General features: G+C 37.0%; 1 protein-coding gene across 2 annotated transcripts; it reads right to left on the reverse strand.

The window, feature by feature from the left end:
• Positions 1-3231: 3231 nt before the first annotated feature.
• PLRG1 (pleiotropic regulator 1) lies at positions 3232-16991 on the reverse strand. 2 transcript variants are annotated; one of them, XM_068542654.1, is made up of 15 exons: positions 16886-16991; positions 15388-15494; positions 14211-14353; positions 13460-13513; positions 12501-12594; positions 12207-12288; positions 10749-10850; positions 9912-10004; positions 7738-7887; positions 7546-7647; positions 6946-7048; positions 6123-6231; positions 4971-5110; positions 4298-4491; positions 3232-3720 (listed from the first exon to the last, which is right to left on the reverse strand). In XM_068542654.1, exons 1-15 carry the CDS (start codon positions 16892-16894, stop codon positions 3661-3663), a joined length of 1542 nt encoding a protein of 513 aa, XP_068398755.1. In that variant the 5' UTR covers positions 16895-16991; the 3' UTR covers positions 3232-3660. The 2 variants fall into 2 exon arrangements, with proteins under 2 accessions (XP_068398755.1, XP_068398756.1); XM_068542655.1 differs by lacking the exon at positions 16886-16991 and adding an exon at positions 15022-15093.
• Between the last annotated feature and the right edge of the window lie 5918 nt (positions 16992-22909).

Raw genomic sequence — 22909 nt, forward strand, 5'->3', positions numbered from 1 at the left:
ATTAAAGTGCATTGTAATTAGAATTTCATTCTGAATCTCCATGAGATTTGTGATGTATGCAGGTGGTTTTGGTAGGAGTTGACATTCTATTTCTTCTATGGTAATCTGTGTAGGGTTTTTTGCATGTTCTGCAGTCATAGGAATTTATAAAAATAAATATAAGAAAACTTAAAATTAACCATTTTATTTGACTCTTTAAATATAATGGCATGGATTTGGACATAATTGTCTCCCCTCTCCCCTTTATCATTTTTATTAGGATATCTATCATTCTTCTGTTTCTTAATTGGTTTATCTAAATAGTTTTATCTACTTTATTTTTGCACCAAAAAATTAACATTTAGGTTTATATACTAACTCTCCATCTTTTTTCACTATTTCTTATCAACTTTTACACTATTTTTTGAAGTTTCTTCTCTTTTTATAAGACTTATGTTTAACACATTTATTTTCATTACTTTTGGATTAGTCAGTTAAGAGAAAGGGAAGTGAGGAGTCAGAGATGAGGTTAGAAGGTTATAAAAGGGAACAGAGAAATGGTGCATACCTAAAAGGGAACATTACGTTTACTGATTTTTTTCTAAAGACAGTCATATTTAAAAACATATATTACTTATTTAAATACAACATATTTGTTGATGAGAATAATTTGGCAACAAGGGAAGGAATAAAAGAAAGGGGTTAATTGTGGAAGCAAAGTTCTTGAGTAGGTGAGAGTATAAGGCAACGATTGTACACATACTCAGCAAAGTTGTTCTTAGGTGGGTAGTTCACCCTTTGTTAACAGGAGGCAGGAGTAACTGTGGAAATGTGTGTGGTCACTGTTGATGGCTTACCTGAGGTGTGTGCTCATAAACCAAAAATGAGTCCAGTTAGCACAGCTGTCTTTCTCTAACATTATTTTACAGCTTGAGTGTACCCAAGGCATAGGCAGAGTAGGAAATTTAGGTTGGGGTTCTGCCAAGTAAATTTAAAAAAGGCACATGCATGAAATTCTGCTTAAAATTTCATGGGGTTCATGACCATATATGGTGGATGAACTTTTTGCAAGAGGATTCAAGAACACCATAATACAGGACAGCATGAAGCAGGGAAATGGATTTTTTCACGCTCTTCAGAATTTGATACTTGTGTCTAACAAACGTTAATAGTTGAAGTTCTGCTAGGCAGGATAACAGGGGCCAACATTCTCACCACCTTGTGCTAGTAATTTCTCCTTGGCCTTTGGACTAGGCTTTGGGATAGTACTCACCTCTATGATTTTTCTTCTTTTAGAAGGCATATTAGAATCTCCCAGGGATGCAAGTCTAGTGGGGTTTTTTTCTTTATTTAAGTTTACAAATACATGCTTATAGAAAATTAAAACATTATAGAAATATATAAAGCCAATCATGAAAGTTCTCCCATAACCCCACTCTCACAAAGCCACTGATAACAATGTGGCATTACTTCTCCAGTATTTTTTAGAGCATTAACAAGTTACTCTACCAAAAAAAAAAAGAAAGCTTGCACAGCTTCCTTTTTTACATAAGGGTAAAATCTGGACATCTTATTATTCCAGAGATATTTCTTACTCTTAATGGAGAGAAACTGCATGAAGATACCATAATCTATTATACCAGTCCTTTATTGTTAGGACATATGGGCTAGTTTTAATTAAAGACAAAGGTGAAATAAATTTGCTGTGTACAGTTGTCAGATTATTCCCATTAGGCAGTTTCCTAGTGATTTCATTTCTAATGAGGAGTTAGCCAAAGATTCCAAGCGTCTTCAGTATACTCTGGAAAACTACCCTCCTAAAGGTTGTAACAACTACACTCCCACCTTCAGCATGCAAGATGGGATACGTATATTTGGAAATGCTTATTCAAAATTATGGTATTATTTCTTAATTTGAAACAAATTTTAAATTGATTGTTCCTGTAATTTTGTTTTCTAACTATAGAAAGTGAAGTGTGACAAATTTTCTTGCCTGATAGGGAATCAGGATCCTAAGGAAAGGGTTTGTAAAACTCGGTATATGCCAGAAAGAGGCACAGGCATCAGAAACTTAAATAACACTTTTCTATGAAGTCTTCACAAGAGACTGCAGCCCTTGCTATAGCTTCAAATACGTCCATTGGTATCTCCAGTTATTTCTCCAGGGTTTGATACCTATACTGGTAACCTACTGCTTGTGGAATACAATTGAAACTCAAAACACAAGCTTTCCCTGCCACCACCAGCTGTTCTCATTCAACTACAGCAGACAACTCTGTACTCCTGGGACACACACCTCTCACATGTCTGGTCTGTCACTTCACATCTCATCTTAGAGTACCCTTTTTCTTCTCTGACCTCTTTCAAGGCTCAGCTCAAACACCGCTGACTCTTAAGAAGTCTTCCATAATCCTCCTCAGGGAAAATAAATGGGCTTTTCCTCTATGTTATCCTGGCTTTTCGCTAGTACCTCTATGACAGCATTTCTGTAATAAGCTACTAAAGTGGAAGTCTTAAAGCAGCAGTCCCCAACCTTTTTGGCACCAGGGACCAGTTTCAAGGAAGACAATTTTTCCATGGACTGAGGATGGGGTCAGAGGGATAGTTTTGGGATGATTCAAGCGCATTACATTTTTTGTGTACTTTATTTCTATTATTACTACATTGTAATATATAATAATTATACAAGTCACCATAATGCAGAATCAGTGGGAACCCTGATCCTGTTTTCACTTGCCACTCACTGATAGGGTCTTGATATGAGTCTGCAAGCAATTAATTTATTATGGTCTCTGTGCAGTCAAACCTCTCCGCTAACGATAATCTGTATTTGCAGCCGCTCCCCAGCTCTAGCATCACCGCCTCAGCTCCACATCAGATCATCAGGCATTAGATTCTCATAGCGTGCGACCTAGATCCCTTGTATGTGCAGTTCACGGTAGAGTTCGCGCTCCTATGAGAATCTAATGCCGCCGCTGATCTGACAGGAGGTGGAGCTCAGGCGGTAACGCTAGTGACAGGGAGTGGCTGTAAATACACATGAAGCTTCACTCACTTGCTCGCCACTCACCTCCTGCTGTGCGGCCTGGTCCCTAACAGGCCATGGACCGGTACCGGTTCGTGGCCCAGGGGTTGGGGACCCCTATCTTAAAAGACAGACACATCTCACCTGTCTACTTTCTGAACAGTATCTAGTGCAGAACTTTACAGAACATGCACTCAAAAACTGTCTGTGGAATAAACATACAGAAGTTAACGCTTCAAATCCTTTAATCCCAAATTATCAGTCACAGATACCAGTTTTTAAAGGATTAAAAAGAAAGACTGCTCCCCTCAAAACATGTCCTACTACAGTAAGCAGTTCTGTAAGTTAAAAAAAAAAAAAGTGTGTTTTAATAAAAGTGATAAATCATTCTATCTTTAGGATAGTTATGTTCAACAAACCCACATATGCTTGATATCTGCATCTTACCTCCTAGGATCTCAAACTGTTTATTTTAGAAATAAAAACATGGGGAGAGGGTCCTCTTCATTGTAAAATATGAAAAAGCAATGATTCAAGCATGTGAGTTTTTGCTTTATATTCCTAGCCAGAGCACAAGTGACTGGATATTCTCATCAACACCAAGCTAAAAAAGAAACAAAAAACAAAACTGGAACCACCATGAAGACAATGCCACATTAAAATCTTTTTCTCTTGATAATTTCTGGCTTCCAGCTGACTGGATGAGTTTCTTCTGTCTAAAAATAGAAAAGTGAGTAAGTTAAAACAAAGTATTTCTGGTCTGCTTCATATTTAATAGGCTCCTTTCTAACAAAAATAAGGCACTTATTCAAAATTATATTACTTGGCATTATATATTTAGCAGTTCTTTAACAATTTTAAGATAAGTGACAAACTTTTGGCATTATCTGAATCTAATAAAGGATGAATGCTTTCGCTACAAATTCAGTTTATGGTTTTTCCTTTTAAATAAAATTGTTATTTAGACATTCTAATAACACCAAAGCTTATGATTCTAGAATTAATTTGCATAGTAATCAACTTATTTGCTGTGATTCTTAGTGTAAGATTTTCCCAATAACTCTAATAAGGAACGTTGAGATAAAATCAAAACTATGGATTTGCTGTCATCAATGAAACCAATAAAGAAATCTATGAGCAGACACTATTCAAGATGACAAATACTTTAATATTATGAAGATTACTTTCCCTTCTGATAATTTCAGTAACTTTAAAATGAGAAAACGCTTGCAAAATTGGCACGGCTGATTTATTTTATTATACTTTACAATGTATATGAAACAGAGAACTTACCGCTGTATCATCCTCTCTGTACACTTTAATGGTTTTATCAGCTTCAGCTGTTAATAACCGACTTTCAGACTGATCAAAAGCACAAGCAAATATTCCTGACTCACTGTCCAAAGACCCAGGCTGCACTGCTGCATGAACTCTCTGGAAATTGTAGCCAGTTCTCCAGTCCCAAAGATGCATAGTGCCATTGTCAGCTTAAAGGGAAAGATATAGTTAAACCTGGTCTCCTCTCAACAATTCAGCTTGACAAATGTTTATTAAGCACCACAGTAGTAACTGCAGTCACTGCTACAAAGATACATAAGATGCAGGTACTCAAGCTCCTCTTAATATCAGTTTGTCTACTTTCATTCGTACTTAATTCAGCATTTATTATAGATCTCAAAAAGCACCACAAAACAACATTCAACTCCAGAACACACAACCAAACTTTAGGCAATTTCTGGCATAAACCCTTAACTTAGATTTATCAATGTGGGAACTTAAAAGAGAGCTAAACTATGAAATATGCTACGTGCATTATGAATATGCATGAACACACGTGAACATTCAAACACACGTTAAAACAAGCAAGTTCTGCTATAATACTTAGGTGTGATGACTTAGAAATTTTACTCACTAAAAGAAAAAAAAGACAGACTAAAACATATTTATCATAAAAATCTCATTTTACCTCCAGATACAAGCACTCCATCAGAATTTACTGTCAGTGTATTAATAATAGCATTGTGACCAGAAAGATTTTGAATGAAACTTCCATCGGGGAATTTCCACTGTTTTATGTTATCTGGAGAACCAGAGGCAAATGTGTAACTGAAATAAGATAAAGAATTAATGATAAAGTAAACCAAGTTAAATACAATGGTGGATTTTTAAAAATCTGATTATGGTTTTATTTTGCATGTGTGGTCAGGATCTATGCAGTTTTAGCAAAATATTATCATCATACCAAGAGATAAGAGTATCAAGATATTTGTTCCAAGTTAAATCAGATTTTTAAATTATTTTAAATGTACGTTAAGTCCTAGGTTGAAGTTTTACTTTCCTCTCATTTCCCTGATGCTCTACACTGAGCTAAAGCAATAAACATACAAAACCCTAAACTCACATAAAGGGCAAGGGGTGATGTAACTATTTTCAAGAAAGCAAGAAAGAAAGCCAGAGAGAGAGAGGAGAGAGAGAACAAGAAGAAAGGGAGAAAACGAAAGAAATAGAGGCAAGAGGAAGAGAGAAAGGGAGGAGGAGGAATAAAGGGAATGAGGAAGACAGCGAAAGGGAGGAAGGACAAGAGTGAAAATAAAGCTAAGGCAGAGTGGGAAAGAGAGGAGGAGAGGCAAGATATGACTGTGACCAGGAAAGTGCCAGGTGATATAGTTTCATAGACAACAGGTTGTGATATTATGCTCCATCTCTCGGGATACTCTAACTATAACGTTCATGATTACTACTATTTTTTCCTATTATATTAACTTCCTCCTTAAGAATTAACTATTCTATGTATAGCTCAGTGTCTAATAATATTTATGTCCAAAACATTAAATATAGCTACTATTAGCTTCAATTATGACATGCAATTTTTAACCATGATTTATTCGTATTATCTCATTTGACATCATTTTCACCATGTAGAAAGCTTTCCTTGTTTTATAGAGGCCATGAAGCAAAATACTACACAAGGAAAATAAGAGAAATGCATGTTCATATGTGGCACAGGTGCAAAAATGACAGTGGCTAAATGACTACCAAAGTAGCATTCATGTTGATATTTCTGTATTATACTAAGAACTGAAGAAAGAAGAGAAGCTACTTAGGAAAATACACTTACTGTCTTGGATGTAAAACCACAGCCCTGACTGATTTTTTGTGATTTGTTAATGTGACTCTTGTTTTTCCAGCCACCAAATCCCATAATCGTATTGTAGTGTCATGGCTTCCTGTAAGGAAAATACACACACATCCCCAAGATACACACAGATCAGAAAAAAAGAATGTGAAAGTTAAATATAATAAAATTGGAAGCATTCCTCCACAGACATATATGAAATAAAAGTCAAATTAACCCTTGGCTAATTGTTTTCTATAGTTCCAAAATATTTGGTTGATTTTAAGTTTTATTCTTAAAAAAATGTAATAAACGCTTGTTGCACTGTCATCTGAATAACTAGAACAAATGTGAATAACAAATAAAACAAATACATGATGTCATCCCCTAGTGGAGAGGAAGGAAAAAACTCTAATAATCATTTAGTTAATAAAATACACGGGAAGGAATTATTTTCTAGTCTTGAAGATTCAATGTTATTAACCATATTTTAAGCAAAACAAGACTCAACCCAGCTCTGAAAGTCTGAGAGTATTTTGTCTTCTAACTTTAATTTCCTAGACTGGTAATTTTGATACTATAAAACAATGCTTAGTTGTATCTAATAGCACTAATTTCTAGTCAGACATTACCTGATACAAAGATTCTATGATATGTAAAAAGTATGAGATAAAAACAATGGGATGAAATGTTACCACAAAAAATTTCAAGTGCACACAGAAACACTGTATATACAACACAAAGCAAGAGTCATAGTAAATATGAAAAGTATATAATCATAATGCACTCTGATATGACTATACTGTAAACTTGAAAAGTATCGTACCAGTAATAATTTGTGGTTCTGCAGCTTGACACCTCACTGTAGCCACCGCATTAGTATGTCCAGATAACGTGTGTACACTGGCTTTAGTTCTCACATCCCAAATCTATCAAAACACAACACACATACTATCAAAGAGAACAGGTATTCATATCTCAGGCAGGTAACTAGATCAATACAAGCCTGGGAATCTACTCGACAACTTTGTGTGCCTGCCTTGAATATAATGAAGAAAGTGAGTAAATGAAATAATCACCTGTAAGTTGGCTGGGGAATGTAGACAGGAGGCAGCCAATGGGGAAAAAAGCTAAAAGATCAGGGGACCTACTGACTAGGATGGATATAATGGGGCTACTAGATGAAACAGCTAATGGACCACAGCTGTGGTGATACACTGGCATGTGAGAGGTCACATGTCAGGGGCGGGGCCTCCCAATTATAGACATAGTGGGGCCACAGAACTCAGAAGATGAAGACTAGGTAGGGTATTGATGGGTCTAGGCAACTATCTTTAAATTCTCTATCAAAAAATACATGACTTTAGGACCAAATAAGCATACTGTAAGATGCAATATATGTACAGATCAGCTCTATTCCATTTACCCGTGCAGTTGAGTCTCGGCTACACGTCACCAGCACATCGATTGTTGGGTGCAGATCTAAACCATACACTGCACTCAGATGTCCATGATAGTGCCTTATAACCTAAAAAATAAAGAAAGAAAGTTAAAATTTCTACAATTAGGAAGATAAACAGGGGCTCATAATGTCTCCAATCCTTAACTCCACGCTTACCTTATTATACTCAAGATCCCAGCATTTGACTTGTTTGTCTTCTCCACAGGAGAACAGGTACGGGCTTCTCGTGCTCACTATCACACCACGCACTGTACTGATGTGCCCAGTTAATGACAGTTTTAACTTGCCACTAGCCAAGTCCCAGATCTGCAATCAAAAAATATTTAATTTTTCTTCTTGTTTATTATTCCAAAGCAAATTTTTAGAATCTTGATGTTAAAATTGTCTTCAAAAAGTGAAAGATAAAAACACATAAAAATATAAAAGTTTGCAAAATGACCCCATCACCAAAAATAAAATCAGGGAAAAGAGAATTAAAGGGCATGATCAAACTGGGAAAATGTTTGCATAGATGACAAAAAGTTAATATTCTTAATATATAAAGGATATCACTGATAGTAAAAGTATGAATACTGAGGTATTAAATTAGTCAAGGATGGCATCAACTTAAAAAAAAAAAAAAAAAACCTAAAAGTAGCAAATAAAGGTATCAAAAACTTCAACATCACTATAAATTTTATATACAGTTTTTGAAAGATTAGATATTCACTTCTGCTTATCACAATAGTAGATATTTTTTAAAAAGCACAAGCAATGTGTTGAAAAGTATCCTCTCGCATGCTGCAAGTATCAATTCATCCATTTTGGAAAAAAATTTTTAACTTTGGGTGTCAACTTCAAGAATGTCTGACCTTTAATACTTTTTTCTGGGAAACTATCATAACAAAACACTTTAAAATACAGAAAAAGCTTTAGGCACATATTAATTACAGCATTACTTATGTTAGTGAAAAATCAGGAAACTAAAAAACTTTAATGCCTAACAAAAGGAAAATAGATTATAGAATATCTAAATGATATAATACTATGGAACCATTTAAAAAAATGTTCAGGAGAGTAATAGATTGGGAGTTTTGGATCAGCAGATGCAAACCATAATATATAGAATGAATATGTAACAAGGTCCTACTGTATAGCACAGGGAACTATATTCAATAACCTGTGATAAACCATAATGGAAAAGAATATGAAAAAGAATGTATATATATGCATAACTGAATCACTTTGCTGTACAGCAGCAATTAACATATTGTAAATCAACTATACTTAAAATAAATTTAAAAAAAAGATGTTCAGTTTTTGATAAGAATATGCCTTTGACACAATATTAACTGAAAAAAAGCTGGGAACAAAAGTACATTATCAAACATGATTTTTTAAAGATACACATTTATATACACAGGAAAAAAACTCAGAAGAAAATGCAGATACACATACACAGCAATAAATGTTAAAAAGAAACATTGGCTGCATTGGGTCTTCATTGCTGCATGCAGGCTTTCTCTAGTTGCAGAGAGTGGGGGCTACTCTTTGTTGAAGCGCGGGGGCTTAGCTGCTCCGCGGCATGTGGGATCTTCCCGGACCAGGGCTCGAACCCAGGGCCCCTGCAATGGCAAGCGGACTCTTAACCACTGCGCCACCACGGAAGTCCTGGGTCTGTATTCTTTTATACTCCTTTACATTTTCCACATTTTTTATACATAAGCATGCTTTAATTTTGTAACCAGAAGGAGAAAAAAATATGAAGGAATTAGTTGTAAATAGTCAGCATGTACTGTTTGGAAAAAACCTGTTGCTTAAATACCACTTTTCAAACAGATATTTATTTGGGACTTTTATTTTTTTTTAATTTATTTATTTTACTTATTTTTGGCTGCGTTGAGTCTTCATTGCTGCACGCCGGCTTTCTCTAGTTGCGGTGAGCAGGGGCTACTCTTCGTTGCGGTGCGCAGGCTTCTCATTGCAGTGGCTTCTCTTATTGCAGAGCATGGGCTCTAGGCACATGGGCTTCAGTAGTTGTGGATTGCAGGCTCTAGAGCGCAGGCTCAGTAGTTGTGGCACACGGACTTAGTTGCTCCGCAGCACATGGGATCTTACCGGACCAGGGCTCGAATCCATGTCCCCTGCATTGGCAGGAGGATTCTTAACCAATGCACCACCAGGGAAGCCCTATTCGGTACTTTTAACTGGTATAGATAATACATTTTACTCCACACTCAGGTCTAAGAAATCAGAGAACTGGAACAGCAATTCCCACGAGAGGAAATAAAACATTAAAATTACATGGCAAACACAAAATCATGTTTACTTTTTTCTTGCTTCCTTATTACCTTTATAGTTCTGTCAGCAGATCCAGTAACAAACCACTGGTTTCCAGGTTCCACAGCAATACATCGAACCCAGCCAAGATGCCCACTGATCACCTGCATTTAAAAAGGCAGAATGAGCAGGCTCACTACACAGAAGCTAAAGTTTATTCAATTTCAACTCATCACACTTATGTTAAATATGGTACAATTGAAAAGCACAACTACAGTGATCGAAAAAAGATGAATGGTTGGCAGAGGTGAGAAAGGGTACGATTGTAAGAAAATAGCACAGGGGTGTTTTTGAATAAATGGAACTTCTATTATCCAGATTGTGGTAGTGGTTACCCAAATTTATATATCTATTAAGATTTATTAGATCTATAAACCAAAAGAAAGTCTATCCTAAGGTATGATAATTTGTCTAGCTGTACGTTTCCTACTATTTACATTTTATTTTAGATTTGGTACATTTTGAATCATTTCAATTTACTATAATTAAAAAGATAATTGGTAGGGCCATAGAAATGTCCTGATGTATGGATTTTCTCCTTGGACTTCACATAGAACACCTCGAACACTTTCCTAAATTTATTCTGTCTGCTTTCCATTTAGTAGCCTTCTATCAATATTTTATACTGTATTTTATACAAAATACAAGTATAGCTTCCATTTAATGAAGTCTCCTTCCCAAGGTATCTTTTAGGATACTGTCTAAGCCCCTCACTCCACCCCACCTCAGATCACTCTACCAGCTCTCATATTCACTCTGTTTCCTTCTTATTCCATTCCTCGGCTCTTGTTTAACTGGAAAGCAGCGATCATGTTTCACGTAGTGGAATAATATACAGATTCACTCACTCTGTAGAGTTTCCACGGTGGGTGCCACTGAGGTTTCGGCATTGTAGGGGCTTTTTTAGCCATTAGTGCGGAGTTCTTGGCATTGCCACCGTCCATAACAACCTAGATATAGAATAGATTAGATTATTATTAACGATATCTTACCTAAGGTTTCATGTTATCAATTCAAAAATGTAAAGTCAAAGGCGGAAAGTTTTTTTCCTTAAGTAAAGAAAAAAAGATATCTGAAAAATATCTGCATACTTAGAAAATGAGTCTAAGACTTCCCATCAGAACTGTATTTTCCATATGTTAATTTTAACTTTAAAAAACAATTAAAAAATCTCAGAGGAAGAACCTTAACATTGAGAGCACATATCACTGTGCACGGGTTCAAAACCCAACTCTGTCCATTACTACCTAATGACCTTGGGTATAAATTATGTAACCTCTGTGCCTCATTAGTAAAATGGAAATAACAGCAACTACCTCATACAGTTATTATGAAGACTGTAACAGAGTAGTAAATGCTAAATGTAAGCTCCCATTATTATTTAAGTAAATATATGTGCATTAATGCCGTTGCTTTTGTCATATTTTAACATTATTGATTTCATACTACAAAGGAGAGACTGAAAGTTCCTTCTATTTATCTCCCACAAAAGTATTTCAATACTGTCTTAAAGGGTATACTAGCTGATATAACCATCTACTGCTAGCATCCACCCATCCATCCATCCAAAAAACACTGAAGCCTGTAAAGTTACTGCCCTCAAGAAGCTTATGTTATATCGTAAGGACGCAGAAAGCCTGGGCAGATGTTGTGAATGGAGGCTAAAGACCCTGGTAGGAAGACTACAAATTCATTCACTTCACAAAGCAACTGCATAATAAACTGAGGAAGTAAAGACTGCACTTACTTCAAGTAACAGCACAATAAAGCAAACTGCATATTTTCAGTTATTCTTTCTATAACTACTTTCACCAATAAAACAGTAGCTGCCGTTTACTTACAAATATTTCTAAATGCTCATTTATAAGATATTAGTTGTATAGCCTGTGAATATTACAATACTAATAGCACTCAACTCTAACCGTACAAAGCAACTGAGAGTTTAATAAAAAAACACTTTCGTATCTAACACGTACTAATACAAGCTTCAGAATAACCGTGCTTGCATTTTTAATAGTGGGTAATAAAGAGCAACATCACATTATCTTCAACAAAATAAATGTTATGTCCAACGTGCAAGCAGACACAGAATTAACAGAACTTTATTTTGTCAATTCACTAGCAACTTAAATTTTAGGGCTATGAAATATTAGCAACTAGCTCAGGCTGCTACTTACTTGAACAAGTCCAAGGAAAATGTTCATTTATTTAATATTTAAGGTAAGAATCTTGGAATAAAGGGAAATAGGCAACATGTTAAAGTTAGAAACCCACAGTGTGATGTGATTTGACACAGACAAACTTACCGCCCCTGCAGGCTGTGACCGGTCAGAAGCCCCAGGGTGTCGGTATTCACCTCCAGCAGGTGCACTACGGTTTGCATCGACCCTGAGGCAAAAGAAACACCATATTCTAAGTAATTAATGTCTCCAGTCACGTGTTCTGCAGCCTGACTATATTTTAAGTTTTTGTAAGCACTGGTAAAGGAAAATGTCATATAATACGTAACTACAAAGAAACAAATTTAAAAATGAGAAAAAATGTGAACAGTAAACTATGCTTTCAAAATCTTTGTTATTTAGAAGCATAATATCTCCTACCTGGCTTGAGAAGTAGGTAATGCCACAGCTAAGGACTGTGCAGCTGATTCACTTGGCATTCTTTGGATCTTAGTGTCCGCTGTCAAAGCAACCCCTGTTGAAATTAAAAAAATCAACTCCTTTTAGTATCTATCTTTGCTTCCATTTACATGCATTTACAGTAAAATAGTGGAGGAATACATAACAAAAAGGTAATGGTGATTATCTCCAGGTGGTGATATTACAAAAATTTTTATTACATTTTGTAGGTCTTTTGTTTCTAATTCTTTTACAATAAATATTGCCCAACAACACATATCTCAAATTCATCTCATATATTTAATCAAAACAGCTTAATATTAACATAGCCGAAAACAGTAAAGTTAAATTTCTATTATCTTGGGATATTACCTTCAAATATAAAAATTAAGCAGTTCCCCAAACACTAACAGAATGTGTCGAAGGATAAATGTAAATTCCTACAACAAGAAGCACCAATTCATCTACACTTTGAATATGGTGAATTCCGTCCTCTAAAATTACTAGAACCTGAATATTCTAAGTTTTTTGTCCTCCACCCTGTTATACTGGCCACTCCATTTGTGTGCTAATTCCTCTTCACATACAACACACCCAGGATATGTTTCTATCATACCTGCTTCTATACTAACACTTCTAACACTTTTATAAGCTTAGTGATATTTATGTGTCCGACTAAACTTCCAAGTAATAAGCTTGTCTTAGCCTGGAGCAGTCTTATTGTCTTTGAATTCTTAGCACAGTGCCTGAAAAAAAATAGGTGCTTAAGAACGTTTGCTGAATGAATGCATGTGAAACTTAGTCATCATCTAAAAAGCTATGCCTGGATGCCTGGTTATTGAGCTTACCTTATATTTTACAGGCAATGGGAATCATATTATTGGCTCAGTCATGGAAATATAAGTGACAATAAGACATTTTCAAATATAACAGCTACTTACCAGGTCCTGGTGGGTACGGATGTGTACCTGTCACCAAATATTCAACTTCTTGTCCTATTAAAAAAAGAGAGAGAGAGAAAGAGAAAATTCACCTGTGGCAAAATTATCTTATATACAAGTATCACATCTTTTAATGAATTAAATAATATTAAATTATCAACTGGATACCTCAATTTTCCCAACTAAGCCCAAGCCTCAGAAATAAGGTAAGTTGATCATTTTTGCTTTGCCTTCTGAAGACCATGTACACAGGTAGTTCCTTGATCATTTGCTGATGTGATGTCAAGAAAGCTTGTACATTTGCTACATAGCAATGGTGTGTAGAGAGGTCATCTTATCAAGTAATAATCCACTCAGGTTTATCTTCCAAACAAACGGTTTTCCTATGGAATCTTGGATTATCTTTATTCACTACAATTTTAGTACTTAATATCATCTTTCTGAATTATAGCCAAAACAGATAGATGAAAGAAAAATTCCCCACAGGTTAGGAATTTTTCCTTTAGTCTCCACTATGACTATCTCCATACCCTAAGAATTTCTGCCATCACTATACCACTGTTTTAATTTCCTGTAAGGGAAAAATCCACCAACCAATAATCTCCCTCACTACTCCAATGAGGAAATCAAGCTGTTAAATAGGGTATGGTTCTAATAAGTCCTTCTAGAAGAAGCACTAATAAGACATTTCATTTTTCTATTTTTAAAATTCACATATAAATCCTGACATTTCTGACAATGCCATACTCACCTTGATTGGCAGGATATTGTTTGTGTCCATATGAATCTGATGCATTCTGAGGGCCTTTCTCTTTAAGATTTTCTTTTGAAGTAGGCATATGCAACACAGGACCATACTCATTACGCAGCTTGATTGCCATTTTTCGTTTGTGACTATTTAAAAATTATAAACATAAAAATGTATCTTTGAGTACTTTAAATATATTCACCAATGTAAATATATTCACAGATAGCCAGGAAACAAGTTTTTAAGTAGCTTAAGTTTGCCTAATCATGTAGAAAAAGTTACTATTAAGATTTTAAAGTTAAACAATATTTTTAAAAATTTCCAAGTGCATTTCCACACTTTTGTTCACAATCTACCACATAGCATCCATTAAGTCAAGTAACAGTTTAGTTTGTTAACCAATTATATAAAAACTTTCATGTTGATTTATCAAAGGTCTAACTGATTTTAAAATATATAGAAACTAATATATACTTTAAAAAACCTCAGTCAGTATACTTTCCTTCAAATGTCTAAATACAAAAATACAGTAAAAGCTTCTATAGTAACCGTTCCTGGATATACCTAGAAAGATTAGTTCAAACTAATCCAAGTACTTAATTCAGCATTTTAGAAACAAATGCACTTATTATGCTACTTTTAAGGATAGTCCACTTGGTAAATTAAATATAAATGCTTGTTTGAGGAATTAGGTAGATTTTAAAAGAAGGGTAAAGGACAAAGAAGGAACACTGCACATAATGCAATCCCAGACTGGAGCTGGAGATGTAGAACCAAAAATATGCCACCACTCAAAAATCTTCATCATACTAACGAGAAAAGATGGGAGTAGAGGTACTGGCCAGGTACAATTTCAGCTCAGCAAGGCTCTGAGAGCAGCAGGAAGCTGAAAGCACATACAAAGTGATTGATTATAAAATATAACGCCTAAAAGGGACTCTCCTAATTACTGGGTATTTGTAAAATGCAATTAATTAATGGGACTTTTACTGTAAAAGATAAGGCCAAAAAAAAAATAAAGTTAAATCAGCTTAAATTATGCCCAAACACCACTCATTACTGAATAGATATCCTATGAGTTAGTATTACTCACTAATCTTTAAACCTTCCCCTCTCCCTGCTCTCTTCCCCCAATATATAAGTTGAAATATTCTAGCAATTGAAAAGGAACTATCCCTACCTCTCTTCATCCAAAGGCACAGGTTTTCCATTATCAGCCACAAACATGTCATGGGTTCTCTTCAATGACCTGAACACAAGTGTGTGCACAGAATGTTTCTGTACCTCCTAGAATAAAAGAGTATAATTACATGTCTAGCTACAAATTATATATACCATCACCTAAATTAAAGTCAAATTAGTTATACACTTTACATGTTTAAATATGTAAAAAGCTTTGTACCACTCACCACAGCTATCTGTAGCAAGCTATAAGAATCAAGTTCAGAGAAGAGGAAGAAGCTCCTCTTGGGCCAGAGTCCCAGGTATACCAGCTGAGTGATGCCTGAGATTAGCCATTTACTCAATAAATATTTACTGAACTCCTACTAATTGAGTGGCAGGTATTGTGCCAGAAACTAACAACAGAATGATGAAAGGCAGCCACGGTCCCTGTGCTCGAGAGGAAACAGGCAAATAAAAATAAACAAAGTTAACTCCACATTTTAATAAGTGCTATGAAGGAAACAAGCAGGGGGCTGAGACAGAGGACAGAGGAAGACCTTAGGGTGGTAATGAAAGATCTCTCTGAGGTGGCAGCTAAGCAGAGAGGGAGTTAGCCTTGCATAAAATAGAGGTAAGAACAATCCAGGCAGAGAGAAAAGGCCATGTAAATACAAAGGCGTTCGGTAACCGAAATAATGCCAGAACCTGCAGTACAGCTGTGTATGTTCAGTGAGAGGGTGGATTGATGATGCAAGATGAGGTTGTAAGGATAGACAAGGTCCAGATAAGTTTTTTTTATACCATTGCAACGGTCTGCATTTTTGCTCTAGATACACAGAGCCACTAAAGGGTCTTAAGCAAGAAAAGCTCGAACATCCTACGTTTTAAACTGATCAGTTTACTGGGGGTGGGGGAGGGGTGACAGAAACAGAAGCAAGGAGACCACCTAAGAGCTAATGCATCAGCGTTGGTGGAAGATGATGTGGTCTGAATTCAGGTGATGGCAGTGGGCCTGGACAAGTCAAGAATTCTGAGATAAAACGAACAAGGCTTGCTAATAGTTGTTCAAGCTAATGGAAAATGCAAAAATTCAAGAATGGCAGGTTTTCCCGGGGAAGAGCTTTAGTAAGACAAAAAGTGAAGACCAGAGAAGACCGCCAGTTTTTTAAGACACAGAATCACCGACTCGACCCAGCAGGCAGCGAGTACCACTGGTCGAACATCGACAGAAGCCCCGCCTCAGGGGACAGTGCCCAGCTCAAGTGCCCAAGGGCCAAATGAAAACTGGAGGAATTATCTCAGGCTTCCCGCCCAGACAGAACCTCCAACCTGTGCTCTCATCCGGCTTCTCTGCCTCCCTAAAAACCTTAAAAGACTACCCGGCCTCGGCCAAACAGCCTCCCCTCGCAGCCACTACTCTCCCCTGACTCCCAGCACCCTCGATCCCCCACGCCCGCCGCCAAAGAAAAATAATCCAGAACAGATGGCCCCTGGGCACCCAAGTGTCACTTTACCTCGACCATGACGCCGCGGTCTACCCAGTCGCTCCGGCAAGGAAGAAACACTAATCAACAGGACGGAAACGGCCGCCACAACTACTCAGCCCCTTCCGGAATCGGGCGTCCTGGCGCCGGATGTGACGTAAGACTCTGCGCACGCGCGCTGGTGGCCCGCAGGCAGTCTGGGGCCAAAGGGCGGGCCTTTCTCCTCGGGGGCCGCCTGTGGGGCGGAGCTTCGGGACTGCGGAGCGGAAGCTACCGGAATCGCGGGAGTTAAGGTTTTACTCGCTTCTGCAGAAATCTTGAGATAATATCGTTTTCTGCCTTACTCTCAGCCTTAAATATTTTGGTTTAGGGCTGTGGTTGTTTTCACTCTGTTCTCTGGAATCTTAATGCTTTTTTTTTCGGACAACCTGAGCAGTCAGTTCTAGGAAAGGTCCGGAGAGAGCGCGAAGGCTCTTACCCCTCCTTGCCTTCTACGGGGGTCGCCTCCGTGATTTTTGTCGCCTGATTCCGCTCCTTGGCTCAGTTTGGCTGGAAGCATTTAGAAGTCTATGTAGTCTTGGTGCCTAAAAACAATTCCACTTACACTGTTCATTAAACGCTTGTTGAGTGAATATTGCGGAATGGCTTCAATTTGAGAAATTTTGCAAAAGATTTTGCCTTTAACAGCATATGGCAAAATCTCAAATTTATTTTCCTCCAGCAGAGTTTTTTTTTTTTTTTTTTTTTCCAATATCCCAACAATGGCATAACTCTTGGCCATTTCCTCGTTGTCTGATGATGAATGTGGCTTCAACAATGCCAGGGTACAGTTTGTCAAAGCTGGTGGAAGAAAAACACAACTGAAGACTTAAGCCATTTTTGTGTGTATACAGACTGGTGCCAAAGGATTGGCATTTTGTTTTATACCCAGGTAAAATCTGCAGTTTGTGATCAGTCTTGCCTATTTTTCCACATAAGAAGGAAAATTGATTGAACTGGACATTTGCAAACTTGAATAGCCAAGCATTTTACTGGCTCTGCTTGTTCTTTAACCATAGTCAGTTTCCACAGATCTTGTCACAGAGCATGTTGTGTATACTTTGAGAGGGAGAAAAATCTATCAAAAGTATAACAATGTGAATTGATCATCTCATTTAGGAATTAATTTTTAATTCATTACAAAAATTAAGGCCATCCTTCTATATGAAGATACAGTCATCTCTGAATTTGAGTGTAAGTTTAGCCTTAAGAACTGATTTTCTATAGCAGTGGCCACTGACGGTAGGCCTTGCAAGAAAATGCCATAATTATAAAATATGTACTTGGGAAAATAAATCAGAGTATACCTTACCTATAGATAGAAATAACTATACAAAAGAACATGACCAGCAAAGGGCAATAAAATTATAGAAAGGTAAGCAACGTTCTAATATATCTATGGCAACATAGATAAAGATGTGGTACATATATACAGTGGAATATTACTCAGCCATAAAAAAACAAAATAATGCCATTTGCAGGAACATGGATTGTCATACTGAGTGAAGTAAGTCAGACAGAGAAAGACAAATATCGTATGATATCGCTTATATATGAAATCTGAAAAAAAAAGAAGGATACAAATGAACTTATCTACAAAACAGAAATAGAGTTACAGATGTAGAAAATAAACTTATGGTTACCAGGGAAGGGGGAGGGATAAATTGGAAGATTGGGATTGACATATACACACTACTATATATAAAATAGATAACTAATAAGGACCTACTGTATAGTACAGGGAACTCTACTCAACACTCTGTAATGGCCTATATGGGAAAAGAATCTTAAAAAGAGTGGTTATATGTATATTTATAACAGATTCACTTTGTTGTACACCTGAAACTAACACAACATTGTGAATCAACTGTACTCCAATAAAAATTTAAAAAAAAAAAAAAAAAATCCCTGTCCTGGCTGACACCTAGAGCTGCCTTATTTGAGCAGTAGGGGTCACTGCTGCTCTTCATAAGCGTAGGAGGATTGTTCCCAAAAGCACACATGGTGAATACTTTATTAATATATATTATTAAGTCTGTTTGGGTGAAACCAATAGTACAAATATTAAGGAAAGTCTCCCTTCATTAGTTAAGCTATTTTTTTTTTTTTACTCACCAATATAGGACATCTCTTTATTCTCTTTCAAAAATCAATAGCTTTTATGTATGCAGTTAAAACATATAATGGGGGAAAATCTCATTTATAACAACAATAAATGAAAAGTATGCAAGTCATGTGAAAAAAAGCTTAAGGGACATAAAGAAGAAGATTTGAATCAATGAAAATGCATACCTTATTCTTGGATCAGAAGACTCAAAATTATAAATGTCTGTTATGTCATTAATCTAATCTTGGGCATATTTTACAGAAAATACTGTTAATTTAATTCAAGACATTTTTATTAAATAGTGAAAGGTTTTTTAAATGAATGTTATAAAATACTCCAAATAAAAAGTTTTCATTTTCTACAGAGTTTTACTACTGGTACTATATACTTAATCACTTTTAAATGCTTTATTGCATTGTGTGAAAATACAGCTTCTGTTTCCAATGTGTGATTTATGCTTTTTTTAAAAACTCAGTTTGATTCCCAAACATTTGATCTTAACTTTCCCTTTGAATTAGTTCAGCAAACCCCAGAAGCTATCTCAGCCATTAATTAACTTACCTTTTAGAGGTATTTTTTTTTAATTTATTTATTTTATTTATTTATTTTTGGCTGCTTTGGGTCTTTGTTTTTTTTGTTGTTGTTTTTGTTTGCTTTTTGTTTTGTTTTGTTTTTAACATCTTTATTGGGATATAATTGCTTTATAATGGTGTGTTAGTTTCTGCTTTATAACAAAGTGAATCAGCTGTACATATACATATATCCCCATATCTCGTCCCTCCTGCATCTCCCTCCCACCCTCCCTATCCCACCCCTCTAGGTGGTCACAAAGCACCGAGCTGATCTCCCTGTGCTGGCTGCTTCCCACTAGCTATCTTACATTTGTTAGTATATATAAGTCCATGCCACTCTCTCACTTCATCCCAGCTTACCCTTCCCCCTCTCTGTGTCCTCAAGTCCATTCTCTACGTCTGCGTCTTTATTCCTGTCCTGCCCCTAGGTTCTTCAGAACCTTTTTTTTTAGATTCCATATATATGTGTTAGCATAAGGTATTTATTTTTCTCTTTCTGACTTACTTCACTCTGTATGACAGATTCTAGGTCCATCCATCTCACTACAAATAACTCTATTTCGTTTCCTTTTATGGCTGAGTAATATTCCATTGTATATATGTGCCACATCTTCTTTATCCATTCAAATGTTGATGGACACTTAGGTTGCTTCCATATCCTGGCTATTGTAAATAGAGCTGCAGTGAGCATTGTGGTACATGACTCTTGTTGCTGTGTGCGGGCTTTCTCTAGTTGCGACGAGTGGGGGCTACTCTTCATTGTGGTGCGCAGGCTTCTCATTGCGCTGGCTTTTCTTGTTGCAGAGCATGGGCTCTAGGCGCCCGGGCTTCAGGAATTGTGGCTCGTGGGCTCTAGAGCTCAGGCTCAGTAGTTGTGGTGCACAGGCTTAGTTACTCTGCGGCATGTGGGATCTTCCCGGACCAGGGCTCGAACCCGTGTCCCCTGCATTGGCAGGAGGATTCTTAACCACTGCACCACCAGGGAAGCCCTTACTTACCTTTTGAATAGTAGCCCCCTGCCATTAACTTACCAAAAGATAATGGGGGGGGGTACTATTTAAAAGGACAATCAGGTGTCTCAGATTTGGCAGAAGAAGCAAATGATCAAGTTTGGAAGTTTTGGTGGCTCCTGCTGCTGAAGTTGGTAGGCTTTCTCTCTAGAATGCTGCCATGAATGTGACATCAGGCCAATCAACCTAATTATTTCCTTTGCTTATTTCCTTTGCAAACATAAAACTGGGGGAGAGAAGCTGATAGGGCTAGCTTGGGTAAGGGATCTACCCCTACTCAGTCACCTGTGGCTAGAGGGTCAGGGTATCACAATACTAACAGGACTGCAGGAGCCCCACTCCTGCATCTTAGGGGTCATTCCAAGAGAAGGGAGCAGCACTCCAACTGGTGTTGGTCACACCCTTTGTGGTTTTGAGTCTAATGTGACAGAAGCAAAAGAGCATCTCTGTCTTTTCTCTAGCTCCTGTGATTGGCATTGGGTTCAAGGAGAAAATGTCCTATTTTTCTCCTTATTGCCATGGTATCAGCTTCCGTAAGAAAAGCAAGTCAATAGAAGGAGACTTTCCATAAGAGACAGAGCTAGCCCTACCCTTCTTCCCTGCAATGTGCTTTCCCATTGCAGATGCTAACCAGTTATGGCTGTCACTGTCACATTAGTCTCAGGTTTGCCCATCAAGCTCTGGTCCAAGCTGGCTTCCAACTCTTCAGTATTAATTTCCCCTTGGATAGTGGTTCTCATACTGTGGTTCAGGGTAAGACAAAAAACAAAAAGAAAAAAAACCATACAGAGACTAACAATGATTTAATATGGTTCTCAAAACCTATGCCTTCTTAGACAAAGAGAATCAGTATTTCATTTTATTTATTCAATCATTCACTCATTCTATGTTCACAAACTAGTTCAACAGATATTTGTCAAATACCTATCATGTGGCCGGTGTCTGATATAAACCACACAGTCATTCAAACCACAAGTTTCAAGTCCAAAAGCCTTTTCCTTTCAGGTCATTTTTCCCCTGGAAGGAGGTTAGGGTCCCTAAGTTACTGTTCCCAAAGCCTCACCTTTCCTGGCTCAGCACAGGGTCTTAGGTTCAGCACATATAAGTAGTTTTTATTTTCTGTCTTCCCCTCTAGACACAAAACTTCATGAGTACAGGGCTTTTGTCTATCTTGGTGACCAAAGTATCCTTGGCCTCTAGCACAAAATAGGTGTTCTATAAATATTTGATGAACACAAATTGCCTTGTGTGCTATAACTGGGCCTGACTTGAATTGTAAAATTATCAACAACAAATGCTTGACAATCAGTGCTGGCAAGTCTGCCCTTCTTGCCAGAGAGCTGCTGGGCAGGACAGATAATTTCTGTTTTTTCTGTCACTGATTTACTGCCCTTGACTTACATAAGGGGATCAGCTAATTTGAAGAACCCTGCACTATTGATCTAAAAACATAACTGAACAAACAGTACTCCCTTTCTCCTCCACCAATGACAACAACATTTTTAAAAATTTAAGTATTTTAGCGAGCAGGATCTCTGTAAATGCATTTCTTCTCTTTGAAAACATGGTAATTTACTTTGTAATATCAGGCACTTTAAAATGTTAGTATAGCTGTATATAACTCTATAAAAAAATCTAGCAAGAAGTAGAATTAAAGAAACTCATAGTTATTATTCACTGCATCAACCATGCCTCTCACACAGACATGAATATCCAACCCACACCCACATATTACAGTGAAAATGTAAGTGAAAATAAAGGCTAAGGATGGGAGTGCCCGTCTGAGACACTGTAGTCTCAAGAAAAAGAACTGACCAAAACAACGACAACAGCAAACCAAAAAGGTACAGGTCAATTCTTTATCATGTTTACATTTTCTTGGGCAATATGGTCTAACGGGCACAGAGCATGAACTGTCTGGTCAGACAGACATGGGTCAAGTCCTGCTACCAGTACTTACTACTTGTATGCCTTGAGTACTTTACTTAACCTCTCTGAGTCGCTGTTTCATCATCTGTAAAACTTAAAGCAGATAAATGATTATCAGAGCTTGGAATCAGAGGCCTGTTTCAATGAAAGCTAGTTCACTCATTCATTCTACGATTTTTTTATCAAATGCCTACTATGGTCTGTCTTATTCACCAGTGTATCCCCAGCTTCTAGCACACTGCCTGTCACATAGGAGGCCCTCAAGAACTATTTGTGGAATGGATGTTTAGTCTCTGGTGTTATGGAGTGATTTCCAGTGATTTCCTTCCACCTTCCTGGTGATGATGGCAAGAATGCCTGTCAGAGTAGAAAAAAAGTGCGACTTATAAGGGAACTT

Source organism: Eschrichtius robustus, chromosome 4 (assembly GCF_028021215.1).
Source record: "Eschrichtius robustus isolate mEscRob2 chromosome 4, mEscRob2.pri, whole genome shotgun sequence".
NCBI lineage: Eukaryota > Metazoa > Chordata > Mammalia > Artiodactyla > Eschrichtiidae > Eschrichtius > Eschrichtius robustus.